General features: G+C 39.8%; 4 protein-coding genes across 6 annotated transcripts in view; 1 reads left to right on the forward strand and 3 right to left on the reverse strand.

Moving 5' to 3' along the window:
- The window catches only part of LOC138192630 (probable G-protein coupled receptor 153), a 38154-nt gene extending 35141 nt beyond the window's left edge, over positions 1-3013 (forward strand). For all 3 annotated transcript variants that reach the window (XM_069140156.1, XM_069140155.1, XM_069140157.1), the window contains one exon: positions 63-3013. In XM_069140156.1, the coding sequence (XP_068996257.1) occupies positions 63-908 (846 nt within the window). In that variant the 3' untranslated portion in view covers positions 909-3013. The remainder of the gene's footprint in view (positions 1-62) is intronic.
- A 3227-nt stretch (positions 3014-6240) lies between these two features.
- On the reverse strand, positions 6241-7324 carry her3 (hairy-related 3). Its single transcript, XM_069140725.1, has 4 exons — positions 7271-7324; positions 7074-7169; positions 6855-6936; positions 6241-6709 (listed from the first exon to the last, which is right to left on the reverse strand). Exons 1-4 carry the CDS (start codon positions 7322-7324, stop codon positions 6243-6245), a joined length of 699 nt encoding a protein of 232 aa, XP_068996826.1. The 3' UTR covers positions 6241-6242.
- A 6823-nt stretch (positions 7325-14147) lies between these two features.
- Positions 14148-18207, reverse strand: LOC138193160 (taste receptor type 1 member 1-like). The gene is made up of 6 exons (XM_069141018.1): positions 18026-18207; positions 17466-17763; positions 16618-17343; positions 16045-16251; positions 15525-15645; positions 14148-15076 (listed from the first exon to the last, which is right to left on the reverse strand). Exons 1-6 carry the CDS (start codon positions 18205-18207, stop codon positions 14148-14150), a joined length of 2463 nt encoding a protein of 820 aa, XP_068997119.1.
- Positions 18208-22996: 4789 nt separating this feature from the next.
- Positions 22997-27657, reverse strand: LOC138193134 (taste receptor type 1 member 1-like). The gene is made up of 6 exons (XM_069140963.1): positions 27476-27657; positions 26817-27132; positions 25951-26673; positions 24732-24938; positions 24357-24477; positions 22997-23922 (listed from the first exon to the last, which is right to left on the reverse strand). The coding sequence occupies exons 1-6, from the start codon at positions 27655-27657 to the stop codon at positions 22997-22999; spliced, it is 2475 nt and encodes an 824-aa protein (XP_068997064.1).
- Between the last annotated feature and the right edge of the window lie 136 nt (positions 27658-27793).

A 27793-nucleotide genomic window follows, 5' to 3' on the forward strand; every position in this document is an offset into this window, starting at 1 on the left:
TTGATGCATGTATGTCAACGTTATTGATAAACTGAGGAGTTTGGTCTGTGTCTTGCGACCAGGTGCCCCCTACAAGAAGATACTCCCACGACGAAACAGACATGTGGACCAGCGACCGGATCCCCTCATATCTGCACCGATGGGGCTCCACCGAGGACATGATAGTGAGTGCCCACTACAGCTCCACCTTGCTGCACCACGAGAGGCGCAGGAGCAGCCTGGTCTCCTACCACGAGGAGAGCCACCATCAGCATCACCCTCATCGCAAGCGGCGACGCTCTGAGGACAGCATGCACTCCCTCAGGCACCTGCCACGCGTGGTTTGCGGTGGGGAGCGCTACGAAGACGAACTGCGGTGTTTCAGCCGCGACGAAGTGATCAACTTTATAGATGAGACGCCTCTGCCGAGCCCCAGGAAGAGCCCGCGGCGCACGTCCACCATCTCGCTTATCCCCAACGTGTACGAACAGCACGCAGTCATCCTTCCTCACTTCCCGCTCACAGACTTTGATCGTGAGCCTCAAGCGCTCAGGCGGCTCTCGGAACATAAAAGGAGCAGTAGTCGGGGCCACTCGCCCGAGGGTTCCCCCAAACCGGACCGGCCTGCCGGAAAGAAGAGCCCCGGGGCTTGTGGCTCTGGCAAAGGCTGCCGGGAGCGCCCGCGAGATGGGAAACGTCAAGGGGAAGCGGGCTCACCTGGTCGCAGCCAGCAGACTCCGGGGCACTCCGGCTGCAAGCCCAGGACAGGCGGCGGTGCCGGGGCTGGTGGTGCAGCTGACTGGGGACACCAGAAGCACCTGAGCAAGGCTGAGAGCAAAGGAAGCACGAACAGTTTTGTAAGCACCCCCTCAGCATCGTCCTCGGGATACATCACGTTTCACTCTGATTCTGTCGGCTCCACCACCTGAAGGCAAAGTTCCCCTTGTTATTATCGCGTTACTACCGAAGTTATCATCCTAATAAACACCACCGGACTATGGGTGGTTACGGGAACGTGACCTGCAGCAATATATCGGCCTTTTTAAGTGTGCCACAAATCGGATTTAATATATTCCTTCAAAACACATCTGTTATGCTAAATGGTCTTAAGGAGCTTTGGACATCATTTCTGAACGGGCCTGATGTTGATTTCGTATAGAGGCAGGTAAAGAGGTCGGGCGTCCTTTTATTCAGCTTTCACACCACAAAATATCCACTGAGGACACTTTTTTTTCCAGCACTGACACAAAGAACCTGTTTTTAAATGGTGAACATTCCTCCACCTCCTTTTTGTTGTTTGAGATTGTTTCTTAAGAAAAGCTCAGAGGATTGGACAAGGTAGTTGTCAGGGTGAAGCTGGGTTGGGTTTTTTTGTCCTTTCTTTTCCACTTAAAAACTTGAACTCAATTTCTATTTCATTTGGCCTGTAATGACTGTGTTTTGTTGTATGGACACCAACTTTCCTGAATACTGCCCATGTACCATGAGTTTGACTTGAGGATATGGCACATTTTACATATTCATTTTATTCTGCTCATGATGTACAACTTTTCTATTAACATTATTCACAACACATGAAAAGCTTCTTTTTTTTTGAGCACCCTATGTTGGAGTAAATTGAAAGTGGTAATCCCAAACTCTTAAATTGCCTACTAGTTTTACTGTGTGAGATATTGAGCTATAACGTGACGACCCCTAAATCCTTAATGAAAATGTGAAGTCATTTTTTTAAAAAGAAGATCGACATGTTGTGTACATATGAAGGATATTGGATTTCTGATTTTGGTGTTTTTCTGTTTAACGAGACGTTTGCTTTGAACATTTCCTCCCAAGTCGTCTGTTTCCAATGTTTGTTTTAACTTTGGAGATTATCAGGCACAACTGTCGCTCACCACATTGCGTATACATCCAGATCATCAGACCAAGACGCAAATGGTGCTTTATCCTCCTTAAATGAGCATGTCAACCTCACCTCACCTCTTATTTGTTTCAGTAAAGCATCAGTAAAGTTTGTTTCCTAAGTAGCCAGGTAAGAACGATGATGATGACAGTTGGTCCAAAAGTTTAATAATTCAGATGTAGCACAACTTAAACGCAGGTATCTTACCTAAAACCACTAAATTAAGAGCACAAGTTAGGAACGTTATGAATAGAGTGGAAGTGGAGAATGATTGCAAATGAATTACTTTTACTAAGTTACCTGTTTCAGAAAAACGCATTATATTATGTCATTCATAACACTCAAGAATAATGCACCTATTCTGGGAAGTTATTTCAGTTTGACTTTACGTTCTTCAACCCCTGATTAGGGGGTAAGCCCCATGAAGTGAATCAAGTCCTCAGAGCCTCGAAGAGGGCTGCTGTAGCAAAATTGAGATTTAGATGTAGTTCTGTTAAAGAAATTTTGGGAGAGAATTTAGTTATTTAACATCGTAACTAAACTATAGAAGGTCAAAGGCAAAAATAGTATTACTAAATTGACAAAAAACATCTTTTTAAAAAAGAAGAAAATTGTGAAAACCCTTCTAACAAAAAATAGCAGAACCAACTTCGACCTTTCAAGGACAGTAACTGCTGACGTGAATGTATTTGCACAAATTTGATGAACGTTTTCAAAGAAATTAGATTACAAGGACAACGTAATGAAAATATCCCCTTTGGTAGCCTTATTAGCTGTAAAACCTGTTTCTATTGCATCTATGAAATAACGTTACGTGTGTTTTGGCATCTATGTTTTTCCTTGCCACTGAAATGTTTAGTTTAATCCTCATGTATTAGAGTAACTCTCACTCACTGCAGCCCATTTCATTTGGACAAGTTAGCTGAAACGTATCTTTGGAGGCATAACGTCACATTTTCCCGTCAGACTCGGCAGGTCTGTTTTGCATTTTGTTGTTTACAATATCAAAGTATAATTTTGTAACATATTCAAAGATTTATGACTCAAATATGAATGATGTTAAATGTTATGATTTCCTTGTTCAGATGATGACTTTGTTAAAAAGATACGTCTGATTAAATTCACAAGATGATGCTTCAGAGTGTGTTTTTACAGTTTGTGTCACTGTTATATGTTTGTTGTGGAGCAGTAGTATGTGTTCTTTTTGCTTTATGCAGATTTAAAAAAACAAAAACAAAAAAAAACATTCCTCCGTTTGCCACTGAGGCCTCCTGAAACTGAAGCAGGAGCAGGACCAAGGTTTGGTGCGATGCACAATGATATCTAATTGATCGGTCTTTGTTATTTTGCCAATATCCTTCTTTCAGTAGCTAGGATGACACTTTTACTGAAACATCGGAATATTAACTGGAACCATTTTAATGGAGCTACACGTTTTCCGTTTGCCCTCTTGATTTAATGCTGTGTGGGTTAATCGAAACGGAATTAAGTTTCGCGTAAAAGTACATTTTGTTACGTGAAACACTTCCCACTTTTCAAATCCCTCGTATCCTTCACTTTCTTCAGACTATCCTGACAATTAGGCTCCTTCTATTTTTTTGTTTTAGTATCTATAACAGAAAATTGACCACGTATGTCCACTATAGAACCCTGTTGCAGCTTTTGACCGACAAAACTAAAGGAAGTGTTGCCTTGCGACGCCGGTGTCTCCAATCGGCTGATTGCTCCCTGCGGACCCTGGTTGGTGCTTTGTGGAGATGTCTTGTTGCCAGAGTTGCCCGCAACAAAGCGCGTGGACACGGTTCTTTCTACGAGCTAAAAGGTAATTCCACGGTGTGCTGTAGGTCTAGCTGGAAGCAGCCTGGACCCAAAAGGCTGTTCCTATTGTGTATGTTTCACACTTCAATATGACCGTTTGGGTGAGTCACATACCGCATGTTTTAATTGCACGGGGGGCATCCAGTGACAGCACTGGATGACCGTGCTGAACCTGGCCTAACAAGGACACATTTCGGGGCAGGGAACGCGCACTTCATCCGCGTCTGCTCTCTTAAGCGCGCCTGACTGGTCCCAGTCTAATGCTAATAAACTATTCTCTCCCGCAATTCGGTTTCTCAGCTCTCATGTGTGTCGCTATTATAGACGAGCAAACTTGGCGACTGAAACAATGTCGAGAAGAGTTCATAGAAATTCTTAGAAAAAGTTTAAGGGCATTCAGATTGGAAGTCACGCGGTATTTCCTTTCTTGTATTAAACACACTTTTATTGTGCCATGGGCCTCTGTTGGTCTCATTAAAAGAGCAGTTTTGACTTTGTGGGGGAGATTGAGCGTCTTTCAGTCAGACTGTTTGCGGTGGCTGCCTAACGTTAACCCCGTTATCCAAGGCCAGCTCTAATATCACGTTTGGACACATCGGCAGGATTTCAGCGTCACAATCAGGAATATGAAACTACTTTACTGTCATTTGAAAATCATTGCACACGTGCAAGCTACAGAAGAGGTGAGAGAAACATGAACATCCCTTTATTTACATCGCTCTGCGCTAACGTCGCAAGACCATCGACTTTAAGATAATGACAGAAAAGAACACATGTACGGCAGTAAAACCAGCGGGGCCAGCCTAACGTGGCGCAGCCATGGGTGGTACGGCCTACCACTTTAATGTGGCAAATGCCGCGAGCAGACAGTTTGTACCAGTGGCAAAGGAGCAGCATGCCTCCAAGGATAGGTACGTACCCCTGAAGGAGTTGGTATACCACCAGAAATCGGTGCATAGCACCTCAGAGAAGTGCCAAAATCGAAGTGCCATACCACTAGGAAACGGTATGTACCACTTTCCACGAAGTGACACACCACCTACCAATTTGGGATATTGACCCAACTGGAGGATATAGCCTATCGTAGTCTATACTTGAGTTTAGTTTTTACTTTTGGAGCGAAGAAACGTAAACCAAGCGGCACTTTTACGTGTATCTCACAGGAGCCCCCGTTTTCCATGAGACAGCAGTGTCTTTTCAGTAGCCTGTGTACCATCTGAAAGAGCTGTGGGCGTTTCAGCAATTCTCCTCGCTGTAAGGTGCCACCCTTTCCAGTGCTCCCCACTAAAGAATGGAGGGACACTTTATGGCATCCCTGCCAAAGCAGCGGAAGAACAACTGTAGGGTACTTTTAAAAGGAGCAGGTTGATGGACAGAACTGCTCTCCTTGAGCAACAGCCCAACAGTGTAGTGCAAGAAGTTGATTTAGGTTGCACATTTTTCAATTCAATAACTTTGAAAGCTATTATCGGTACAAACAGCCTTTCTGCAGGATACTAATACTAAAATACAATCACTACTGCTGCTACTGCACTAATATTTAAAAGTCAGATAAGCTATAGTTTATCCTAAAAGTTACCCTGCTTGCTACAATTTTCATTTCATTTCTATTTGTAATTTAAAACTCGCGGAACTCACTGGTTAGTGAGTCTTTGGTTTAACTCATAAAGCGTCACTGAACGTTCAACCTGTTGTTATCTGACATGTACATGAAAGTTATTTATTGAATTGACATCAGTGACTACCGTACACTTTATAAACTGGGTCTGGAACTCAACGCCAATAACCAGCCTAAGGATCATTGGGGTGACGTAACTTTTCACACTATTTTGGTGTTCTGTGTGCGTAAAGGGTTGGAGCAGAATTTTTAACTTTTGTTTCGTAATTTTTCTTAATTCAAATCACCGTCTCCAAGTCCAGAAAACATCAATACCAAAGCTTGGTGTGTAATTACTAGCCCATGGCAGAAAAGTGTTTTGCTGTCCGACAAGCTTCTAATTTGCCCGCTACTGTCTCGGTACTTATGCGTGAAATGGAAGAATGGAAGAAATTACAAGCACCCGCTCCTGGATCCGTTTTTTTTTCTTCTGTCAACTCTACAAAATACTTTCCTAATTGTGCATAAATCGTATGCAGCCCGTTACCAAAGAAGATGAACTAAAACGTGCCACAATGAATTTATCAAATGTTTGACATAATTAGACAAATACGATTTAAAATGCTTGAATTCCACACAACAACAAAAATATGGTAGACCTACAATCATTCACGTTTTTAGTGTCTCTCTGTTATATGTCTATATAAGTCGATATTAGACTAATTTCCCATGTATCAACGTGTTAAACGAACCATTCCACGGAAGTGAAGTTAAATCTAGTCCCAGTTTAATAAACACGACAAAGGAAAACTTCGTATTCACTTTTATTAAGAAAATAGTGCATTTACAGTACAACCTATACAGAATAGCATATTATGGAACTCTATAGTGCAATTATAAACATTCAATCAATCTATGACTTCGGATATTTACAGCATTTCATCAGTTCTACCAAGGCCGCCACACACTGTGCTGACTGTTTACAACTTCATTCCTGTGACTGACAGAGTGAAACTTCTTGTGACTGGAACTTTTTTCATTCTGCGCAGGCGCCGCTAAAAGAAAGGCCTGTTGGGCTCCATGTGACTGGCGTGCGTCTTCACTCGGTAGAAAATGAGATGTGTTTGCACTGTGGAGTCCTTTGGATGTGGCCGTTTTTCCCTCCTCGGGTGCAGCAGCCGATGGAAGAAGTTTCCGCGCGCCATCCTGCGTCTCAGCTTGGTCCCGGCCGCTGTCCATGGTGCTGGAGGCGTCCCCTTTTCTCCGAGAGCGGTAGAGTTTGTTGGAAAGCTGCGATAACATCCAGCGGTCGCTCCCGTTCAAGTTATCTGCCATCAACAAGTACTGGTTGACGTTTGCAAGACAACTGCGGAAGCCAGTTTGGTAATCAGACAACTCGGACGCAACGGCAGTGCCTGAAAGCAATGGAAGGACATCTCAGGTGAGCAACACAGAACTTGTAGTAAAATTGTGCCTAAAACGGCACTTGTCCATAAAATGATACTAAATTGGCCTCGTATTTGAATGTTTAATAGCTGCAAACATGAGGTTGTAACTCACAGCTCTGGATCTTTTGGAGGTTCCTCAGATGTTTGACAGTGAGCTCCAAGATGTCTGCCTTCTCCAGTTTGCGCTTTCGAATCTGAGAAAAGATATTACTTCATTTAGACATTTTCTCCAGATAATTTTCAGAATTACTGAGACACGAAGTACTGTAAAGAAGCCATGAACAATGAAATGTGCTGTAGCTACTTATAAAGTGGAAGCCGGCATACTTACACTGCTGCTGTAGTAACTCTCCAGCAGAGATTTTAACTGGTCCAAACACTGGTTTATGCGAGCTCTTCGCTTCTTTTCCATTAGTGGCTTGGACACCTGTAAAAAGCGCGTAAAATTGATATGGTTTTCAACACACTTCTGCAATTTTGTGGTAATAATCATGTTCTCCCCTTGAATGAAGTTCTTCTTATACACACCTTGTTTCCAGTAATGGGTTTGGATTTTCCTGCGGAGTCTGATGTGGCCACCATTCTCTTAGTCCTTTTTGGGTTTCCTTGAAGTTAACCTCCCTCTCTGGCCCACGAGTGAAGGAGTTGATCCTGAGTGGATTTATATAGAGACGCCCACTTAACATCTCAATGCAAACGGTGCCGTCTGTCACTTGCGCTCAAATGAGCAACACTGGCGTCATTTGACAGCCAAAACCAACCAAGGGCTTAGACTCACCTCAGAAAATCTTAGGCTGTTTGTAAATGTTTTAAATTGCTGATTGTTTAGAGATCTCTGTCCGCCCGGACAGATTTCAAACTCACGTTGGAATTCTTTATGAATTTGTTTCATAAGTTAATTTTTGTCCGCTAACAACAGCTTCTTATCAAATGCAGGTTGAACAGGCTGCAGAGAGATAATTAGACGAGGTTGCATGAAGCCTCGAGAAATATAACTATTGCAACACCTGTAGATCAGTTTGTGTATGTGTGTGTGTGTATGTAAATATATATATTCATAAATCTGTGCCATCTATGACACTGATATGATGGATTTAAACCATAAAAAAATACACAGACCACATATCTAGTTCAGGAAACTACAATCTAATGCGTAATGGATACACGAAGAGCAAATACCTCAGAATCAACGTGTGGGGCAAACAAACCAAAGAGAAGCGTAAAAATAATAAACATAATCATAATGGTGCTGCTTGGTGTGCAGCGTGGCCACTATTGACTCCTGTATTCAGCCTTTTATATGTGAGTTTCACGCCGCCAGGTCGAAGGCAGCACCGTGGTAATTCCCGTCGTGTCCCCACAACATTTCGATTTTCTGGTGGCCACTGAGAGTCAAACTTTTGCACCTGCAAAAACTTAATACATCAGCCATGTGTGACAGGCAAACAGTGCAGCAACACGTATATACACATCAAACACTAAACGCGTAAGAACGAAAAGCATAAGAGATCTGAACTACCTTTCGGACACTTTTACACTTTTAGGATTCTTTGGCTATTGTGCGTCATCAGTTTTTGTCTTCATACCAGGCTCAGAGAGGCACCGAGGAGAATCGCGGGCCGCCCCTTGTCCTTGGTCCCTCGCCTCCCGATTTTCCACACTGCTCCCTGAAAGGGGCTAAGGCTTGGGAAAGTCATCCCAGCTGAAACAATGTATTGACTAAAGGCTCACTGCAGTCCACTGCAGTGCATTTTGTGCTCACACACAGACAATCTGAAAATACTAAAATAGGGGTGAATTACGCGCTTACGTCCCCTTTTTAAGGGCTGTCATTATAACGTAAAGGTGCCCATGTATCTAATTAACTCTATAGGTGTATTTGAGATTCCAAAGCATTTGAAGAAGTATAAATAAAGTTGGATTTAGTGTGTGCGTTTTGAAAGACATGCGACAGTGTTAAGAAAACTTTTCTTGCATTGCTCCAGTCTTCTTGCCTGATCCGGTCCACAATGCACGTGTTAAAATGACTGAGATCCCGGGTAAAGGAGGGGCATATTTGAATTCAGTCTAAGGAGAGCGTGCATCAAAAGAGACCAGTTTATAGTAATGTGCCATTGATCTTTCCTTTTCGACGGGCATCAAAAGATTCCCTCCACTCCTAAAGTGAATCAACCTACTTTTCTCATCATCCTGTTTTGACCAGATTAAATAGTTTGACAATCTGCTGTTTCATGTGAACCCGTTTTTATTGAAGGCTTTAAATTTGCAGATCTTAAAACGGCAGGATGTTTAACTTTATTAAATAGCATGACCGGGATCTAAAATCAGTGTATTTCTATTGTTGAGACTTGAATTGATTGGCCCCGCAGAACTAAATCACAGTCAAAGTGCTGCACACTTAAATTGAAGCACGGGGTTGCCATGCTCGTGTCAGGGGACACTAATTGCGTAAATAGCGAAAAATTGCCGGCCACAGTTGTGGTGCGATATGCTGAAGCATTTAATCGGTATGAAATTCGGCCGAGATGCTCTGGTGTAAGTGGGATTTCTGGTGTCCTTTGTCCTATCTGTGCGCCACATTTATCCGCGCTTTCACGCTTGGTTTTTAACACAAAACCGTGGAGGGCTGATTTCAGCGTGGAGTCGTAGCATCACAACAGTCGCCTGTCTTGTTATTCTGCGCCACAGAGAGGAGGTTTCACCGCTGATTACTCGGTATAATTTCAATTAGTGTTGGTTCTTCTCGTTATGGGATCAAAAGAATGAAGAACGGAGAATTTAAAAATCAAAGGACTGGTTGCTGCATACTGGTCTGCAGTGAAGGAATGCAGCCAGGCTTTAAAAGTGTTCCCCTCCAAACAACACCTGACTTCTTTCATAAGTCGTCATGCCATCATCTATCCATAAGAATAGCGCAGCGAGAAACTTGTGTCCCAAATGGACATAATAATGCAAGTGCCATTAAATGACAAGTTAAGTGTATGTTTATAAAAGGGATCGAGCGTTTGCCCCACTTTTACTTTTCAGCCCCAGGTCATTCATTAACCCAATCGGACCTTTGTCATGGATCCCCACCGCAGGGGGCCTGACAATGCTGCTGTAATAATTGGACTATTGGGGAACTTGTTAACAACAATTAGTGAAGCAATTATGCAATTACTGCAATAAACTATTTTCTTCCAAGAGGGAAAGTGAGGCATTTGCAAGCCAATGGTTAAGGCTTATGCCCAACAATATAATGGAGGCAGAAATGCGGAGCTTCGACCACTTCAGAGGGGAAAAAAACGGTACTTTTGATTTACAAATAACCTTTTAACAAGAGGGACATTTTCAATAATCAAATTTTACGTCACCAACTTTAAAACAATACGACAACGTTGCATGCAGACATCACACGGCCTGTATTTAAATATTTAATAGGCCTAATTGAATAGGCTTTGTTGTTGTCTGCAGGTTATTCTATTTTGCAGAGCATATTAAAAAAGTGCGATACCATCTGTGTATTGTGAATCCACTTGTAGGCTATTCCATGTCTGCATGCCACTGCACAACGCTCTTAAAATATGCAAACACTGGCCCATAATTTGGCTCACTGCGAGCGGAGCAAATCGATGTGCCGCCTTCCATTCACACGGACCCGAGGCAGCACTGGTGTGACCAAAACGCTCATTGTGCGCAACAAGGCCGCAGTAAAATAAAAGCAGGTACACAGACAGGTGCACTGGAAAAAAAATATCAGAAATATTGACGGGACTTTCTGAAAAGCCACGCGACGGGCCTGTTGGCGAAGCTCTGATCAAACATCAAATAGAAATGGCATCATGAATTTCTATACACTGGTCCCCGGGTTATTTAAAGACTTCTTACTTTGGTTTGGGAACACAATGGCCGCTGTTGGCCTGTGTGTGCCGGGGTTACCGCATGAAAAGACCAGAGGTGCACATTAACATCGCTTAAGGTTTTCTCAAGGGCCGAAATGAACTGACTGGAAAGTAACTTTATAACTCGCTGGAGGATGAAGGCTTTTGTCAAGGTCTGAACTGAAAGACACAAGCGCCTAACAAAAGGAGAGCGCCTTTGTTAAACACTAAAGCGCATGGGTATTGATGCGCCTTGAATTGCAAAACATCTGCCATTTACTCTGAACGACGAGAGCAGGATTTGAATGAGAATAACAAAGCAGCCTTCAGCGCACTGTCTTTAGTCGCGCGTAAAACAACAGTCATATGAGCAACGTGGAAATTAAGCGTTTGGTTAGAGATTGAAAACAAATCAAAAACAAACCAAAGAGGAAACTCTTCTCCTTTTTATTGACATATAACCTTAGAGCTGACTCTCACTTCTGATAGATCGACAATGTTATCTTCCTGAACTTAAATATTAACTCCCGTCATGTCATTGCTGAAAGAGCCATTGTTGTATTAGCAGCGAATAGATGTAAAGATGTTCAGGACCAGTCATGAATTCATTCAGTCATTTCTCTTATTCTCAAAGACACAGAGCCAACAACTTTTCAGTGGTGTTTCATATTTTATTGCGCATACCTCTAAACTAATCATTAAACGCTAAAATGTTACTTTAACTGAGGCTAGCGGTTTCAGAAAACAGGAGGCCAGATCTCTCAACATAATCACAGTGACGGACAAGGGATCTATTTTCTATTGATTTGAAAAGAAGATCGTTTAAGACAAATCCCATATGGCCACCAAACGCAAATGGCCTTTATTTAAAGTGCGTTTTGTTTTTGCTTTGGGCGCAAAAGGATGGACCAGTTGCCGGCCAAGTTTTTCCCAGGGTTTTTTCTTTATCTGAGCAAAGTGGAAAATTGAAAGGTACAAGTGAAAAGCCACGGGGCGTTCCTCCGATTCTCCTCGCTCCATATTTTGTATAACAGAACATGTGTCCCCTTAGTAGAAGCGACTTACCCAAAATAAAAAAAAATTATATAAAAAAAACTCCTAAAAAATGAAATGAGTGCAGGCATCTTGGCCTATAAAGTAGCTTCAGAAATATTGCTGTGTAGGTTACTTTAAGTCTTGGCTACTCATCGTTATACATATTTAGACGAATTCAAATTCTAAACGATTTATCACCATGTAACTTTAAATTGTCTCATTTGAATCACCCAAAACTAACACTGCGCAAATCTTAAAAGTGGATTATTGCGCTAAAATTCTGCATGGCATCGCGTGTGGCGAATGTAACTTTGAAATTGGTATGAAATTGTCAATTTGTTCGTGTCAGCACTCAGCTCTCCAAACGCGCCATATGCCATGCTAAGTGGCACTATTTACCAATTCGTTCCTAGTTTCACGGTCCATCCTCCCCTTTTCCTTGCCAGGAAACTGAATTGCGACAACAAAATGGCAATTTACCCTCTGCAATTGCCGCATACCCCCTGCGGCAGAGGCTCTTTCAGTTTCACTTCACTGGACAGCCCAGCCCCACTGCGCGTCACGGCGTGAAATTTTGACTTTCAAATGGAGAGAAAAATGATCGAACCAGGGCAGTAACAGGTCAGCTCTATATTTGATGCACTCATGACGGTTAGTGCAAAGTTAACCTATCATCCATAAAACACATGGTGAAAGTGCAGGTTTCCTCCCCACATACATGTAACTAAAACAATAGAATCTGAAGCATGTTTTGATTTGATCTATGATAAAATGATCAAGAACATAAAATTATGAAAACACCTGCATGGAATCTAACATGATGGTCCCCCAAATGTACAAAAGCGAACTTCCCCCCATCAGTGTGGTGTTAAATGCCTATAAACATGTCCCTAAAACACAATTGTATTGAACTGATCTGTGTCTGCCAATAGTGTATCACTGCACTTAACTTTTAATTCCTTACCTTAATAATGTAACTAGTTCCACAATTGATCAGTAAAGTTATATGTCACTGTTGGACATTGGAAATACTAATTTCAAGTGGACCATGTTTGATTCTTGGAAACCTGCTCCAGAGATGCATTGTATAACTTTTAATGTAGGCTATTGTAAACTACTTTTGAATGATCCTGTTGAACCAGTATATTTACCTGTCATTACAGAAATATAAGTCTAAATTATCAGGCACAATAATCACTTTTAATTTATAGTAACATTTTCTGCAAAATCTCAGAAGAAATCCATTCAGTGGATCAAGAGATGTCTCCTTGTAATATGACTTTTCAGCTGAAGGAGTAAAACTTTAACTGTGTGTATTATCAGACAAATACTTAATGTACTGACAATAGAGTAAAACGTGGTGGAACTGTTGCCTCCTGCATGTAGACACTGTGAAGTGCTGCCATCATGTGGTGACATTAATGTCACAGCAACCTCAAATATGTTCAACTTGAAACTGTGGTAATTGTATAGATCTTCTGTGCTGTCCTATTGAAGATGTGTGTGAAGCATCCATGTTATAGAATTTGTAGCTTCTTTGCAGCAACATCCATATTTTAAGGTTTGTCCACTGTCATGGCTACAATGTTGCCTTTAATCAGAATCAACTTTATGAGACAAACTCCTTCAAACTCTTGAATCTTGACAAACATGGATGTAAAATGCAAGTTGAGCGTATGGTGGAAGCATACAACCACAAGGCGGTAATTGCAGATTTTTATTGAATCACTCCTTTGGTTGGCTGCTGTACATGAAAATACAGAATTAGTACAGAAGTAACGAAAGCCTCAAAGCCATTACATTACATGTAACTTTAAACGTTTTTGAACAAATAATTCACCAACAACCAAATGTACAGTGATAATTGAGTACTAAAGCAATTCATCTATATCTCATATATAATGTGATCCATATACATCACTCACTACAGGCACATACAGTATTCTTAAATAGTTGTAAAGGACAACAGTTTGTTCTAGTAATATAGCTGATTTTTAGTGTGGATGATACAATACTTGTATAGCAAGGTCAGAAAAGTTTAACAAGAAGGGACATAAAACTGTCATCATCTTAAATTAGCTTGTTAAAATGAGCCAAATAATCAGTTTGGAGGGAAACCACTATGCCTACTCACACCACCAGACACAACTTGTTTAATCTTGATTAATGACACAGTCAGAGCATAGCAGAATCCTACATTCAGTAGCGATATCAAGAAGCTTTAGCAAAGGTTTCTCTTGAAGAACATGTTGCCAACAAGCTGAAAAAAAAATTAAAATGTTAACATTTTAAATTTACTAAATTACTAAGTCATTTTAAGGTGTTTATTGAAAATAGATTTGTCATGTAAAACAGTCATTAATATCTGTAAAGAGATCATCTGAACCAAAAGTATCAGTATGCATTACAAAAAGCCAACTTTTTTTTTATGCATGTGTTATTCATTAATAGGTATTCAAAAAGCCTGATGCACATTAGCTTCTTTAGTGACACATTTTTACTGGAAACAGTTACTGGCTAATTGTTTTGGTATAATTCTGAATGAGACCTTGGAAGTACTGCTGTGTGTTTTTGTGGGGTTGAAATATGATGATATAACATTTTGGGAGGAAATACCACAACAAAAAGGAGTAGAGGCTGGAGAGTACTGCCAGGGCACTAAGAATTTGTATGTACTTTCCACGGTAAAGAATGCATTCAGTGGCAAAGACGATCCATGTGACGATCAGCAGGAGGAGGCAGAAGGTTATTGCTTTGGCCTCATTGTAATTTTTTGGGAGGTCTTTTCCCATGTAGGAGAAAATAAAACAAAGGGAGCACAAAGATACAAGTAAAATCACAGAGCAAGAGGTGGCTATAACATTAATGTCACAGCTGAGTACGATTTTGTCTGGGTACCACGCTGTTTCATTGTAGGGTTTAGGAAGTGCAAAAGAATAGCCAATAAAAATTAAGAGTCCCTGAGTGACGAATGCCGAAGCGATGACCAGCCATTGTCCGTTATATTTCATCCACCAGCTGTGGAGCTTGGGGAACTTGGCGGCCATTTTGAAAATGCAAACAATTTGAAAAGAGCGCACGACGAAACATGCAAGACAAACAGTGTAGAACAAGAGAAATGGCGAATACCTTAAACCACAAAAATAAGTTGTTGGCTTATCGAAGTGAAAAAACACACTAAGACAACACAGACTGAGGCAGCCCAAAATTAGGAAGCACATCGGTCCCCCAGCAGATCTGACAATAGGTGTGTTGTAGTTGAAGGTAAAGAGAACAGACACTACTAGTGTGAGGCCCACCAAGGTGCTGGCGCCGACCATGGTTATTATCGCCCCACTATCTGTGAATGGTACGTACTCCACCAGCCGCAGACTGCATGATGTACTTCCTTCTGCAGACCATTCGGTCTCCTTACAGGAGACGCACTTGTAGGGATCCTCTGTTTTACATGAGAGATGGACAAATTGTCAGTTAAGTTCAGGGTACTTTTTACAAATCCTTTGTGGGTAAAGAGATCTGAAACAGCTGAGGAAGCAGTGTAAGATGTTCAGAATAATGATGTATGCTCTCACTTAAGATTTTCTTTGATTGTTTATAGCAGTCATTACCATAGAGGTACAGTAACTGTAATAACACTAAGAATGTATTGAATATGGACAAGAAACAGGTTCATTGTGCTGTTGGTGACAATGTTGATTCCTTAAAACTATGTGCCAGTTTATAACATAGCCATCTTTCATTGATTAAACTCCAGATTTAGTGGCATATTCAGTGGTCATAATGAACATGATCACTTACGTACACATCTCTATCCAGTGAACAAATAACATTGTTTAACCACTGTTTTTACAAATTTTTAATTTTACCTCTATTGTGATCTCATTTACCTGTGGTGTTGACGTAAGTTCCATTTGAACAGATTTCACATGTGAAGCAGCATTTGTGAACTCCATTTTGCTTTTTCATGTATCCTGCAGAGCATTCTGGGGAACATACTGAAGTTGGCACCTTTTAAAAGACAATTATCCAACAACAACTCAAATCAGGTAAGAAAAAGGGTGGAAACAGGTAAGGAGGAGTACCAGTAACTGAGCCTATACATCATTTACAAATTGTTAAGATAGTTTGTAAAATGTGACCATCCTATTAGACATGAAGTATTTTATTTATACATCACAAATTACCATGAAAAAACACAATGGGTTCATGATCCCAATATTGTGTTATGACAGTGACACAGGTATTACTAAAACAACATGTATCTGTGTGTACACTAATACACAGATATGCATTCTTGTGGAAGGGGAAAGCAAAAAAAAAAAATCTATTGTTATCATGATATACTGTATAAAACTTTTAATATACTATATTATACAACATTATAGTAATATGAAAAAGACTACTTACGTTTCCATTTGTATACCACTGAATTTTGGTATTGTTGATGAATAAATTAACTGACGACTGAAAATTATAAAAGCCGATCTCCTGTGCCTCTCCACTCTGGTTCCAGAAAACTATGGAATAGGATCCTAACTTGAGGTCACCATTCTCATCAAACTGAATGATCCGGTTTAAAAGCGTAAAATTCAACTTCTTCAGCTCTGCTAGAACCTGATGCGGGTAAACACAAGTTAAAAGTTCATTAGTTCTTTGTGTTCACATTGAAAATTTTGGATGGAGCAGATGTGGTTTATCAGATGTTAGACTTTATCTGTCTTTGAAATTTCTTGAGTTTGATTCTGATGCAGTGTTTGATTGTCCTACCCTATCCACTAACCGTATCATTCCTGCACCCAATATACTCACCCAAATATCCCTCGACTTACCTCACCACATTCTTTGTACATCATTCAAAAAGTCAGAACAAAGACGAATAGATCATCTTCCAATCTCTGACAAGCTTAAGGCCTCGGAAAAACTATAAGAGCAATATTTACATTCTCATGGTAAATAAAAAAACATTACTAGTATACTTACCATATGTGGGTACACTGTAATATTGTTACTGCATCTGCCAGCTCCACATTGTAACGTGTTGTGTAAGGCGTGAGCAATGGCATAAACGGCAGAATAAACAGGAAAAGAAAAAGTTGGGTCCGCAGCAAAGATTTCTTCAGCACTCACGTCACTGCAGTTGCAATACTGATTACAAAACTTCTGTGATCCTCCATCTCCACAAAGGGGCTGGCTTTCAGTCGAATAGATAAAATCTCTAAAACCAGATATAGTTGTGACTGGCTGAGACACCCCGAGTACTGTTCCAATATCTTTGATTCCTTTTGCCTTGGGGAGCCTCTTGTTTAAAGACCAGCTTTCTCCTCCTATCCACACTTTGTTGGTGACATTTAGTTGTATTGCTGACTCGATGAGAGCTTCAGCGGGCAGTTCAGAAGCAAAAACAATGATGACATGTATTTTCTGTGCTTCTATCTGTTTGAACATTTGGGAATAATTTGTGTTGTCGTTGAGACCTCTGCTATACCCCAGGCAGATGTCTGTATCCTTAATCCTCTTTCTAACCAATTCTAGTCCGTCATTGCCAAAATCGTGATCACTGTGAAGAAAAGCAACCCAGCGCCAGTTGAAGTGTTGCACAATGTTGACAATCACTTCTATGCTGTCTTTATTGGGATACACTGTTCGTAGGAAAGAGGGGAATTTCCCATTTGTTGAAAAAACTGAACTAGAAGATCCATAATTGACCTGTTAAAAGAGGAATAAGGGGAAATTGATAATTTTCAGTGACAAAAAATAGCAGCAGCCTCAATTGAAATAAGTCATGGTAGGGTATACTGCACTCTGTTGATATAAGACTAAAAACTTACCATTGGAATGAGATCCACCATAAATAGTGGGGCTACAGTCATGGCCTGAGTGCTTGTAAAAGGACCAACCACTGAGATCACTTTGGACAGATTATTGTGTGGTTCAGCCCAGGGTTGGATCAAGCCGTTGACTGAGATGAGTTTCAAAATACCTGGAAAACTCAAAGCATCTGAGCAGTGGTCAAATATCTCATAGCCAAGAGAAACATTTGGCAGGAGGTTGGTAGAGTTATTGATTTCCTCCACGGAGAATCTCATCAACTGAAACCTCCGATAATTTGTGAGACTGAATTGTTGACTGGGGACAAGAGGACAGGAGAGCATTAACTATGAGGATTTCAAATGTAGCCTCAAAACCTCTTATTTGCAGCGTTCTTTCCTCATCGCTTGAAGTATTACTATTTGTAAAGGCTAAAACATCATTGTATGTAGAGATTACAAAATATAATTTTGTAGCACAAGGACTGAGGTCAGGTAAGCAAACTCTTATTCATAATTTTTGTATTTTTAATTAGTTCCATCTTGAGATAGCATTTACCAAGATTTTTTATTAAACTCACCGGGAACATTTGATGGCTTCTGGTCGGTCATGATAAAGAGTGCCACTGACATGATGAATATCAAAAAGTCCACCAATCAAATAATCTCCTTCCAGCTGAAACTCTGAGGCTGGGACGGTGCACTGAGTCAAGGCATGTTGGAGAGATTCCAGTAGACAGAGACAAGCAAGAAAATGTCTCATTGTTGTGGCTCCACTTTAACAATCCGGTTTGAACTCTAATGGAAAATGACTCTAACTTTGGTAAGCTGCGACACCCTGGTGACGGTCTAGCCTCAGTCATTATTTCAGTTCATTGTGCACGCGGAACTACATGAGGTGTGATAAATACATACCTTTAAATGGTTGAGGGAGTTTTAACAAATCAGCATGCAAAAGCCTCTAAACTGCCGCTGCAAAGTTCGACAATCACCATGAGCAAGCAAATTTAATGCCTCTATCATGAATAAACCAAGCGATCATCTTAAACTCTACACAGCTTCTTCCTTTTAATATGACAAAATTACTTTAGTTTTTTATTCACTGTGATGGAACTGATTTGTTTAATTTAGGATTTTATTTGAAATACAGAATCTTTAAATGTGTAAACTATGTACACAAAGAAATATACGTTCAGAGACTAGCTCTACTTATGGGAAACACACTCCATTGATTGGAGGGCACCAGCTCCACAGTGAAGGTCTTCCACCACAGAGCAGTTTGTCTGTAGTTGTTAATATTGTGTTTCCAGTAGTGGAGACAGTTGGTCCATGCTGGAGTTTGGTGCCCTACTAACAAATAGGGTGACCGGACTTTAACAAATCAAATGTGGGGCAAAAAGTATGTTTGTGTGGGACAATGTTTGATTTTGGTCGAATGTGGTGCTAGCCGACTACCACATTCTGCTGACCATGTACGTTTGGGAGTGCTAAACAGTGTGGTAAATGCAAGTTATTTAAACTATTGTTTCCTTCCATGTCTGGCAGTAATTTTTTGGTTATAGTGGGAACGTCTTTGTCACTGCATTTCCAGATGTTAGAAAAGCGTCTGTCCTGCAGTGTTCACTTTTTGGAAACTGCAGCCAATCAAAATGCGAGACATTGTGACACGTTTGCGGGACACGGGGAAAGGAATAAGATGCTGTGCAATCCCATATAGAAGGGCACAGCTCACCCTATTCGAAGATTGGGTGGAAAGTATTGATAAAACACTCCATCTTTCTTGCAGCACAAATTATTAAGTGAGAGATCCAAAATTTGCCCAAACATTTGCCCTTTTGCTACCTTGTGTTGTTGCAGTTGAGTTCTGCCTTTTTCAGTCTGTCAACATGCTAAATGTTGATACAAAAAAAAAAATCAATTCAGAAGATAGTAAACAATTATTTGAATGAATAATAATAATTAAAAAAAAATTAAGTTTCAAAATTGATTGGCACTTTTGAAGAAATATAGTAAACACATGTTTAGATGTGTTTTGATCAGACCAAACCGGATAGAGTCTCAAGCAAATGCACACAAATTAATTCAACCAGCTATCGTTGGTTTATGCCGAAAGACCACCTCCTCTCACAAATGATCCCTGCACAATTTAACATGGACCACACAGGTTATTTGAAGTAGGAAAATTTGCAATCACTCTGCAGATGAAGGTGATTAATGGGCCAGGAGTGTCACCTGAATTTGAATTCAGGTAACCAAGGCGGAAAGGCGGAACTCGTTCTGCTCAGTAGTAAGGGATCGGCCCTCATCAAGTGAGGAAGAGGCGTTAATAAAAAGATGACTTAGAAATGAGTTTAAACTATGACTCAGCATTAAGATAAATTATTCTCACTATACAGTACATTAAGACCAAAAAAATACTATATGTACTAATATAAAGTACATATAGTTATAGTTTATTAAATACCATCTTCCTATGAAACTGACAGTAATTTGAAATATTTTTTAAATAAGATCAAATCTATAGTGTTAGATTATATCATTAAGAAAGGCTAATAGACAATATTTTGGGTAGAAGACCTTACAACAGTGTTTGGTTCTAAGGATTCATTGCTCTGATGTGATTGCTCTTTGATCATAAGAGATGAATGACTTAATAATAACAATGTGGCCGTTACAATGACATTTTATTTAATTTCATGTTTAAATTATATTCTTTTGATACAGTGGTCTGTTCTTTTAATTTGTCTATTTTCTGCCAATTATCCAGGCCACAATGACAGATTAAACAAAGAAGTCCAGATGTAGTCTAATATTGTCTTCTGGCTCCTTCTGATTCCTCCTGAGGCATTTCCTTGTTAGATGAGATACTCAAGCTCTCCCTGAGATCTATACCAAAAGGATGTGTGCAGGAGGCATCCTTATGTGGCTGAACTGCCTTAACTGGCTCCAATAAATCCAATAATAAAGCACAAGTCTGGTTCAGATTGGATAGCCTCGTCGTCTCAATCACCCTCCACGTTTTTCCATCTTTTTCCCACCTGATCATTGAAGTCCCCCAGCAGAACAATTGAGCTGCTATGAATTGCTAAGAGTCGCAAGGCAGAACCCTTTTCAAGACCTCATGCACACACTTAGCCAGGTACTTGTGAGTTTCCCCACAGCTTCCCGCTACGTCTCTCACAGGGCTACTTCAAATAAGAAGAGTCCAGCCCTTGCCCTGGACTTTAATCACAAACCCAGTTCTCTGTGTGGAGCTGAGCCCAACTTTATTTATTAAATACAAATATGTGACATTTCATCATTGTTAGAAAAATTACTCAGAGGCTGGATTCAAATTCAAACACATCGGACATTTATTCTTGCAAGAAGGAGCAAATACATGTACACTCAAAGAAGGATGTCCAGCATTGCTCGAAGTCTCTTCTCTGTAGTTCAGCTTTTATACAGTGTGACAAACAGTTGACAGTCACCCCCACTCCCCCTGTACATCTGTTTTTGTAGATCACAGATAGTAGAGTGAGGTCATAGGTCACAAGATAAAGACATATGGACGTCGTAAATTAGACCATGCTGTGCACAGATAGTACTGAGTGAGGTCGTAGGTCACAAGATGAAGGTACGGAGACGTCGTGTCTGAGACCATGCTGTGCACAGATAAATGGGTACCTCCTTCCTGAGACAATAAGAACATGTTGTGCAACAGATAGACAAACATTCGACAAGTATGATGAGTTCATTATTTTTCCATCAATCATCTACATCAGTCTTAAGTTACATATGTAGGACACATCTTTGTGTGTGTGTGTGTGTGTGTGTGTGTGTGTGTGTGTGTGTGTGTGTGTGTGTGTGTGTGTGTGTGTGTGTGTGTGTGTGTGTCTTTGTGTGTGTGGCAGGCAAATGCTAGCAGAGTAGCTTTAAAATATTGCTCCAAGGTATGTTCAATTTGAATTTATAATTGAACGAAGTTGTGTACAACCTCACAAAAGTTTTATCTTTATGATTTGGCATTGCAGTTTTAGAAATAGCCCAATGTAATGAAGTTAAATATTCACAATTAAATTAAGCCATGCAAGTATATGGTCATGTGGTGAAACAGCAATGTTAAAGGTCTTAATTCATATTTTTATTGAGTCATTTTAACAGTTATAGAACTTGATGAAATGTACAGGGTAATAGATACATTTGTACAGGGCTTGAAAAAAATTACTTTATAAGATTCATCATTTTAAGTAAGTGTGGTTGTGTGCAAAACAGATGTTGACATTTCTATTTACAGTACATGTAATCTTATATATGTAGCTACATATTTAAGCTATACTAATTGCATTACATGCACATATTCTCTATAATTTATTTATTACAACAACTTTCATGTACATTTCTGACCTGGCAGTATTCATGAACTATTGACTGGTTAAGTATTGTAAAATCTTTGGTTTTGAAATTTTGATTTAGTTTTCCTTCTAAAAATTGATTTTGGATGTTTACCTTCTGGATGATTTAATAGTTTAGCTAGACAAGAACGTTGTAGAATGAAGAGACATACAACTGTACCTTTATCTGGTAACATTTGTGTGTTGATTTGGCTATAAAAGTGTAAAAATGATTTGAATAGACAACAGTACAGTAAACACACCCTTGCTAATGAGACCTGCAAAACTGGGCAATGTCATTTAAAATGACTTATTAATTTACTTGCTGACGTAGTGCAGGACTTTTATAAATGAATGTCACTCAAGCCTTTTCGTAATTAGTTCAAACGTGCTTATTAACCTACCAACGCCAAATAAATCTCTTTGTATTTCACAGTAGACCGTTTTTAGATATGGTGTCTGGTAAGACATTCCCACGCTGGACAGATGAATGCATGCTAGGAATGCTATGTGGGCAAAGAGTGCACATCAGAAACCTATGCTGATCAAGCCAGCTAACTTCTGGTTTAGCTAAAAGCTAACCTGAATGAGGATGAAACAATTCAATCTTGCAAGATTTTCCAGTTATTATCAGATAAAATTGATCAAATTCTGATCATGAAAACAATCATTTCACGCAGGTTGTGATGCTCAAAACAATTTATACACCATTTTACAGCCCCAGAAGCAACCGATTAGACTACAGTGGAGCCCATGACATAAGGATGTCAACAGTTTTTTTGTAATTACTTTCACTGGCAGAAGGGGGGGACAAAAGCTTTGCACTACAGGTTTAAGTGATTAAACTAATGACAAAATTCTCCAACCAAACATCACAGTCCAATAAAGACTGCTACTCACAACTTTAGGCTATGTTGCCACCCATTTGTAAAACTTTACAACGTGAGCCTTTTGCTGGAATGTTTGTTAATGTATCTTAGCACAGTTCAACACTTATTGCTCATTGATTTACACATCATAAAAATATACAAACAAAATGTACAACTGTAATAAGAAAAAAGAACAGTATTCTTTTTTTTTTTTTTCCTATGTACTCTAAAAAGCCAATCACTAGAATTGCATCGATCAGGTGTGATACATATCAGCTTCTCTGTCAGACACATTTTTTGTGAATAGTTATTAGCTAATAGTTTTGGTATAATTCTGAATCAGACCTTGGAAGTACTGCTGCGTGTTTTTTTGGGGTTGAAATATAATGATGTAACATTTTGGTAAAAAATACCACAACAGAAATGAGTAGAGGCTGGAGAGTACTGCCAGAGCGTTCAGGATTTGGAGGTACTTTTCACGGTTAAGCATGTACACAGTGGCAAAGATGATCCATGTGAAGATCAGCAGGAGGAGGCAGAAGGTTATTGCTTTGGCCTCATTGTAATTTTTTGGGAGGTCTTTTCCCATGTAGGAGAAAATAAAACAAAGGGAGCACAAAGATACAAGTAAAATCACAGAGCAAGAGGTGGCTATAACATTAATGTCACAGCTGAGTATGATTTTGTCTGGGTACCACGCTGTTTCATTGTAGGGTTTAGGAAGTGCAAAAGAATAGCCAATAAAAATTAAGAGTCCCTGAGTGACGAATGCTGAAGTGATGACCAGCCATTGTCCGTTATATTTCATCCACCAGCTGTGGAGCTTGGGGAACTTGGTGGCCATTTTGAAAATGCAAACAATTTGAAAAGAGCGCACGACGAAACATGCAAGACAAACAGTGTAGAACAAGACAAATGGTAAGAACCTTAAGATACAAAAAGAAGTTGTTGGTTCACCAAAATAAAAGAACACACTGAGACAACACAGACTGAGGCAGCCTAAAATTAAGAAGCACATCGGTCCGCCAGCAGATCTGACAACAGGTGTGTTGTAGTTGACGGCAAAGAGAACAGACACTACTAGTGTGAGGCCCACCAGGGCCCAAGCGCCTACCATGATTATTATCGCCCCACTATCTGTGAATGCTACGTACTCCACCAGCCGCAGACTGCATGATGTACTTCCTTCTGCAGACCATTCGGTCTCCTTACAGGAGATGCACTTGTAGGGATCCTCTGTTTTACATGAGAGACAGACAGTTTGTCAGTTAAGTTAAAGGTAAACTTTTGGAAAATATCAGATGTCAAAAGCTTTTGTACACTACATTCTCTTAAGACAAGTTTTGTTTTAAATTAAGACTTGCTCTAATTTTTATTAGTTACTAAATTATAAGTAATTTTGACAAAACAGCACAGGTGTTGCACAATGAAATGAAACTCGTCCAATCTGCAGCCAAAGACTAAAGTATATAATTAGAACCCTACCTGACAGCACATTTATTTCATCTACATTATTAACTCATGCTTAGTGGTCAAAATGGAAATGGAAAATGTGTCTGTTTTACTATCCATCCCTCCCAAACATTGAAAAGAACTTGGCAAGAGTCACTTCACATCAAGGCAAGAATGGCAGCATTTCTTTTATTCATCCTCTTCCTCCAATAATTTACCTGTTGTGTTGACGTAAGTTCCATTCGGACAGATTTCACAGCTAAAGCAGCATTTGTGGATTCCCGTTTGCTTTTTCATGTATCCTGCAGAACACTCTTGGGAACACAATGAAGTAGGCACCTGTACAAGATGATTATTCAGCAACAAACAACATGTAAGGCAAAAATAATACTGTGTAGGTTGGTTTGGTGTTTTAAATCTGTCACAGCTCTTACTAAACAAATGAAACGTTCTGCACATGTACACTCAAGTAAAACAACACGTTGTATCATCGCATGCAATCTGATCACATAAATTTACTGTATATATAAACACTACACTCTGATTTACGGTAAATTAGAACTGCACATATTGTTAGGAAAAAAACTACTTACCTCTCCGTTTGTGTACCACTGAATTTTGGTGTTGTTGATGAAGAAATGGACTGATGGATGAAATTTATAAAATCCGATCTCCTGTGCATCTCCACTGTGGTTCCAGAAAACTATTGAATAGGATCCAAATTTGGGGTCCCCGTTTTCGTCAAACTGAATATGTTGATTTAATAGTGTAAAATTGGACTTCTTCAGCTCTGCTAGAACCTGATGTGGATACACAACGTTATTACTGTTATTGACAACGAAATTGGATACTGGACATTGAATGTTGGTTAAATCAGTTTTTAAAAACATTATGGTCAAAGAAAAGAACTGCAGTGTGATGCCCCCCTTTTAGAGGTTACATGATGTCATTTAACAAAATATAGACTCAAACCATTTCTTGGGCTATTTGTGATGCCAATGCAATGTTTGAAAAGTACTATAAGCAGAGTTGCTCTAGCCCAGTATTACCGGAGCCCCAGTCGTTGTATCCTAATAGGCGTAGACCTCCTATTAACTTTGAAACTATTAAAGCAGCCTTTAACCAATCAACACCGGATAGACATACTGAGCTGAAAACAACAGAGATCCTCCCCTAATGTGATCATAGTGCAACGCCATGTTGGTAAATGACTATTTCAGAATAATTTTAGTCATTGTTCTACTTGGAACTACATTTAGAAACAAACACTTCAACGTCATCACACTGAGCCACCCACACTGGTCACTGGTTGGTCTAACCTTCAGAGGGGCTGAGCAAACCTTCATAATCATGACTATAACCATATCGAAGACTGAAGCTGTGAGCAATAGGAGGCCGGTGCCAGGTTACAGTTACAACGGCACACATTGAAAACCCTTTGCACATTTATAGGGGATGGATCAAAAAACCTGGACTGTGGGTGAAAATCAGCCAAAAACATTTAGACACTGTTCTCCATAAACTAAATTGACCAAAGTAATGTCATAATTTAGATATCCTAATCAACATCTCCAGAGATAGAAAAATATCTTTATCAAAGTCATTTTAGTAGGAATTATCAGAATGTGTGTCTCTTTTGCTCAATGTTATTATGACCATATGACAAGTGAAATGATCCTCAAATGTTAATTTCATATTTGTTAGATATGACAGCAAAGTGAAATAATTTTACTTTATAAAATTCTTATTTTTAAGTTGAAAAAATTTGAACCATAAATTAGCATAACTCAAGAAGATTATTTCTATACTTACCCTGTGTGGGTACACTGTAATATTGTCGCTGCATCTGCCAGCTCCACATTGTAAGATATTGTGTAAGGCGTGGGCGATGGCATATACAGCAGAATAAACAGTGAAAGAGAAAGTTGGGTCTGCAGCAATGATTTCTTCAGCACTCAGGTCACTGCAGTTGCAATACTGATTACAAAACTGCCGTCCTGCATCTCTGCAAAGAGGCTGACTTTTGGTTGAATAGATAAAATCATTGAAACCAGATATAGTTATGACTGGCTGAGCCACCCCGAGTACAGTTCCAATATTTTGGATTCCTTTCATCTTGGGGAGCTTCTTGTTTAAAGACCAGCCATCATCTGCTATCCACACTTTGTTTGAGATATTGAGTTCTATTGCCGCCTCAATGACAGCTTCAGCATTTGTTTTTGGAGCAAAAACAATGATGACATGTATTTTCTGTGCTTCAATCTGTTTGAATATTTCAGAGTAATTTGTGTTGTCGTTGAGACCTTTGGTATACGCCAGGCAAATCTCTGTATACTCGATCCTCTTTCTAAACGACTCCAGTCCATCATTGCCAAAATCATTATCACTGTTAAGAAAAGCAACCCAGCGCCAGTGGAAGTGTTGCAGAATGTTAACAATCGCATCTATGGTGTTTTTACTGGGATACACTGTTCGCAGGAATGAGGGGAATTTCTCTTTTGTTGAAAAGACAGAACTAGAAACTCCATAACTGACCTGTTAACAGAGAAATCGAGCAATTAGTCATTTTCAGTGAAAGATTCTCAAATGCAAAATTTAAAACTGTTTTCGATGAAACCGCTACATTATTGTCAATAACAAAAATGTATACAAGTTGTTTGTTTTGCTTGCAAATTTACCATTGGAAAGAGATCCGCCATGAACAGTGGGGCTGCAGTCAGGGCCTGAGTGCTTGTAAATGGACCAACCACTGCTATCACTGTCGACTCATTGGTCTTGTGTGCTTGTTGCTTGTGTGGTTCAGCCCAGGGTTGGATCAAATCGTTGACTGAGATAAGTTTGAAAATACCTGGAAAATTGTGTGCATCTGAGCAGTGGTCAAATATATCATAGCCAAGAGTTACATTTGGCAGTAAGTCGGAAACGTTATTGATTTCCTCCACGGAGAATCTCATCAATTGAAACCTCCGATAATTTGGTAGGAGGAAGGGTTTACTGCAGACAGAGAGAAGACAGCAGGAGAGTTGAGTTTGGCTACTGTAATCCATTGTAATTTGTTTCAACGTGGCTTTAGATGCTCTTTTCTGCAACTGTTTTGGCTTGGAGATTTAAGCCTTAATGTTTGTGAATGCTCAAACAGCACTATCATTCTTGGAAACCCTGTACAGATACGGATGTTTCAAATCTGTAGGACTTAACATCACATACAGCAACTTAAATGTACCAATTAACTGGTTCAGGAGTAAATACACCACTTGAATTTCATATTTAATCCATTAAGCAGTCTACATTAGTTACGACTTAAGAAGATAACTACTAGATTTGTTAGAAAACTCACCTGGAACAGTCAATGACTTCTGGTCTGTGGCTGTAAACAGGGCTACTGACATGATGAATATCAAAAAGTCCACCAATCAAATAATCTCCTTCCAGCTGAAACTCTGAGGCTGGGACGGTGCACTGAGTCAAGGCATGTAGAAAAGTACCTAGAAAACACAGGGAAGCATGAAAAAGTCTCATTTTAGTAATTGTCGTTCATCAATCTGATGTGAACTCTAAAGGGCTTTGCCTTTGCTTTTAGGAAGTTGTGGGTCTCTGCTGACGGTTTAACCTCGTCATTTCCATGCACGTGGAAATGAGATGCATAGTTAGAAAA

Source organism: Embiotoca jacksoni, unplaced genomic scaffold, assembly GCF_022577435.1.
Source record: "Embiotoca jacksoni isolate LCO1_2020_lvr unplaced genomic scaffold, fEmbJac1.0.p SCAF_9, whole genome shotgun sequence".
NCBI lineage: Eukaryota > Metazoa > Chordata > Actinopteri > Embiotocidae > Embiotoca > Embiotoca jacksoni.

Coding starts and splice junctions, on each gene's coding strand:
- her3 (XM_069140725.1), bottom strand. CDS start 7,324: ATGGTGGCCACATCAGACTCCGCAGGAAAATCCAAACCCATTACTGGA. Junction 7,170..7,270: donor AACCCATTACTGGAAACAAG/GTGTGTATAAGA, acceptor CGCTTTTTACAG/GTGTCCAAGCCACTAATGGA. Junction 6,710..6,854: donor CCTCCAAAAGATCCAGAGCT/GTGAGTTACAAC, acceptor CATTGCTTTCAG/GCACTGCCGTTGCGTCCGAG.
- LOC138193160 (XM_069141018.1), bottom strand. CDS start 18,207: ATGAGACATTTTCTTGCTTGTCTCTGTCTACTGGAATCTCTCCAACAT. Junction 17,344..17,465: donor TGGTGGATCTCATTCCAATG/GTAAGTTTTTAG, acceptor CTCTTTTAACAG/GTCAATTATGGATCTTCTAG. Junction 16,252..16,617: donor TTACAGTGTACCCACATATG/GTAAGTATACTA, acceptor TACCCGCATCAG/GTTCTAGCAGAGCTGAAGAA.
- LOC138193134 (XM_069140963.1), bottom strand. CDS start 27,657: ATGAGACTTTTTCATGCTTCCCTGTGTTTTCTAGGTACTTTTCTACAT. Junction 26,674..26,816: donor TGGCGGATCTCTTTCCAATG/GTAAATTTGCAA, acceptor CTCTGTTAACAG/GTCAGTTATGGAGTTTCTAG. Junction 24,939..25,950: donor TTACAGTGTACCCACACAGG/GTAAGTATAGAA, acceptor TATCCACATCAG/GTTCTAGCAGAGCTGAAGAA.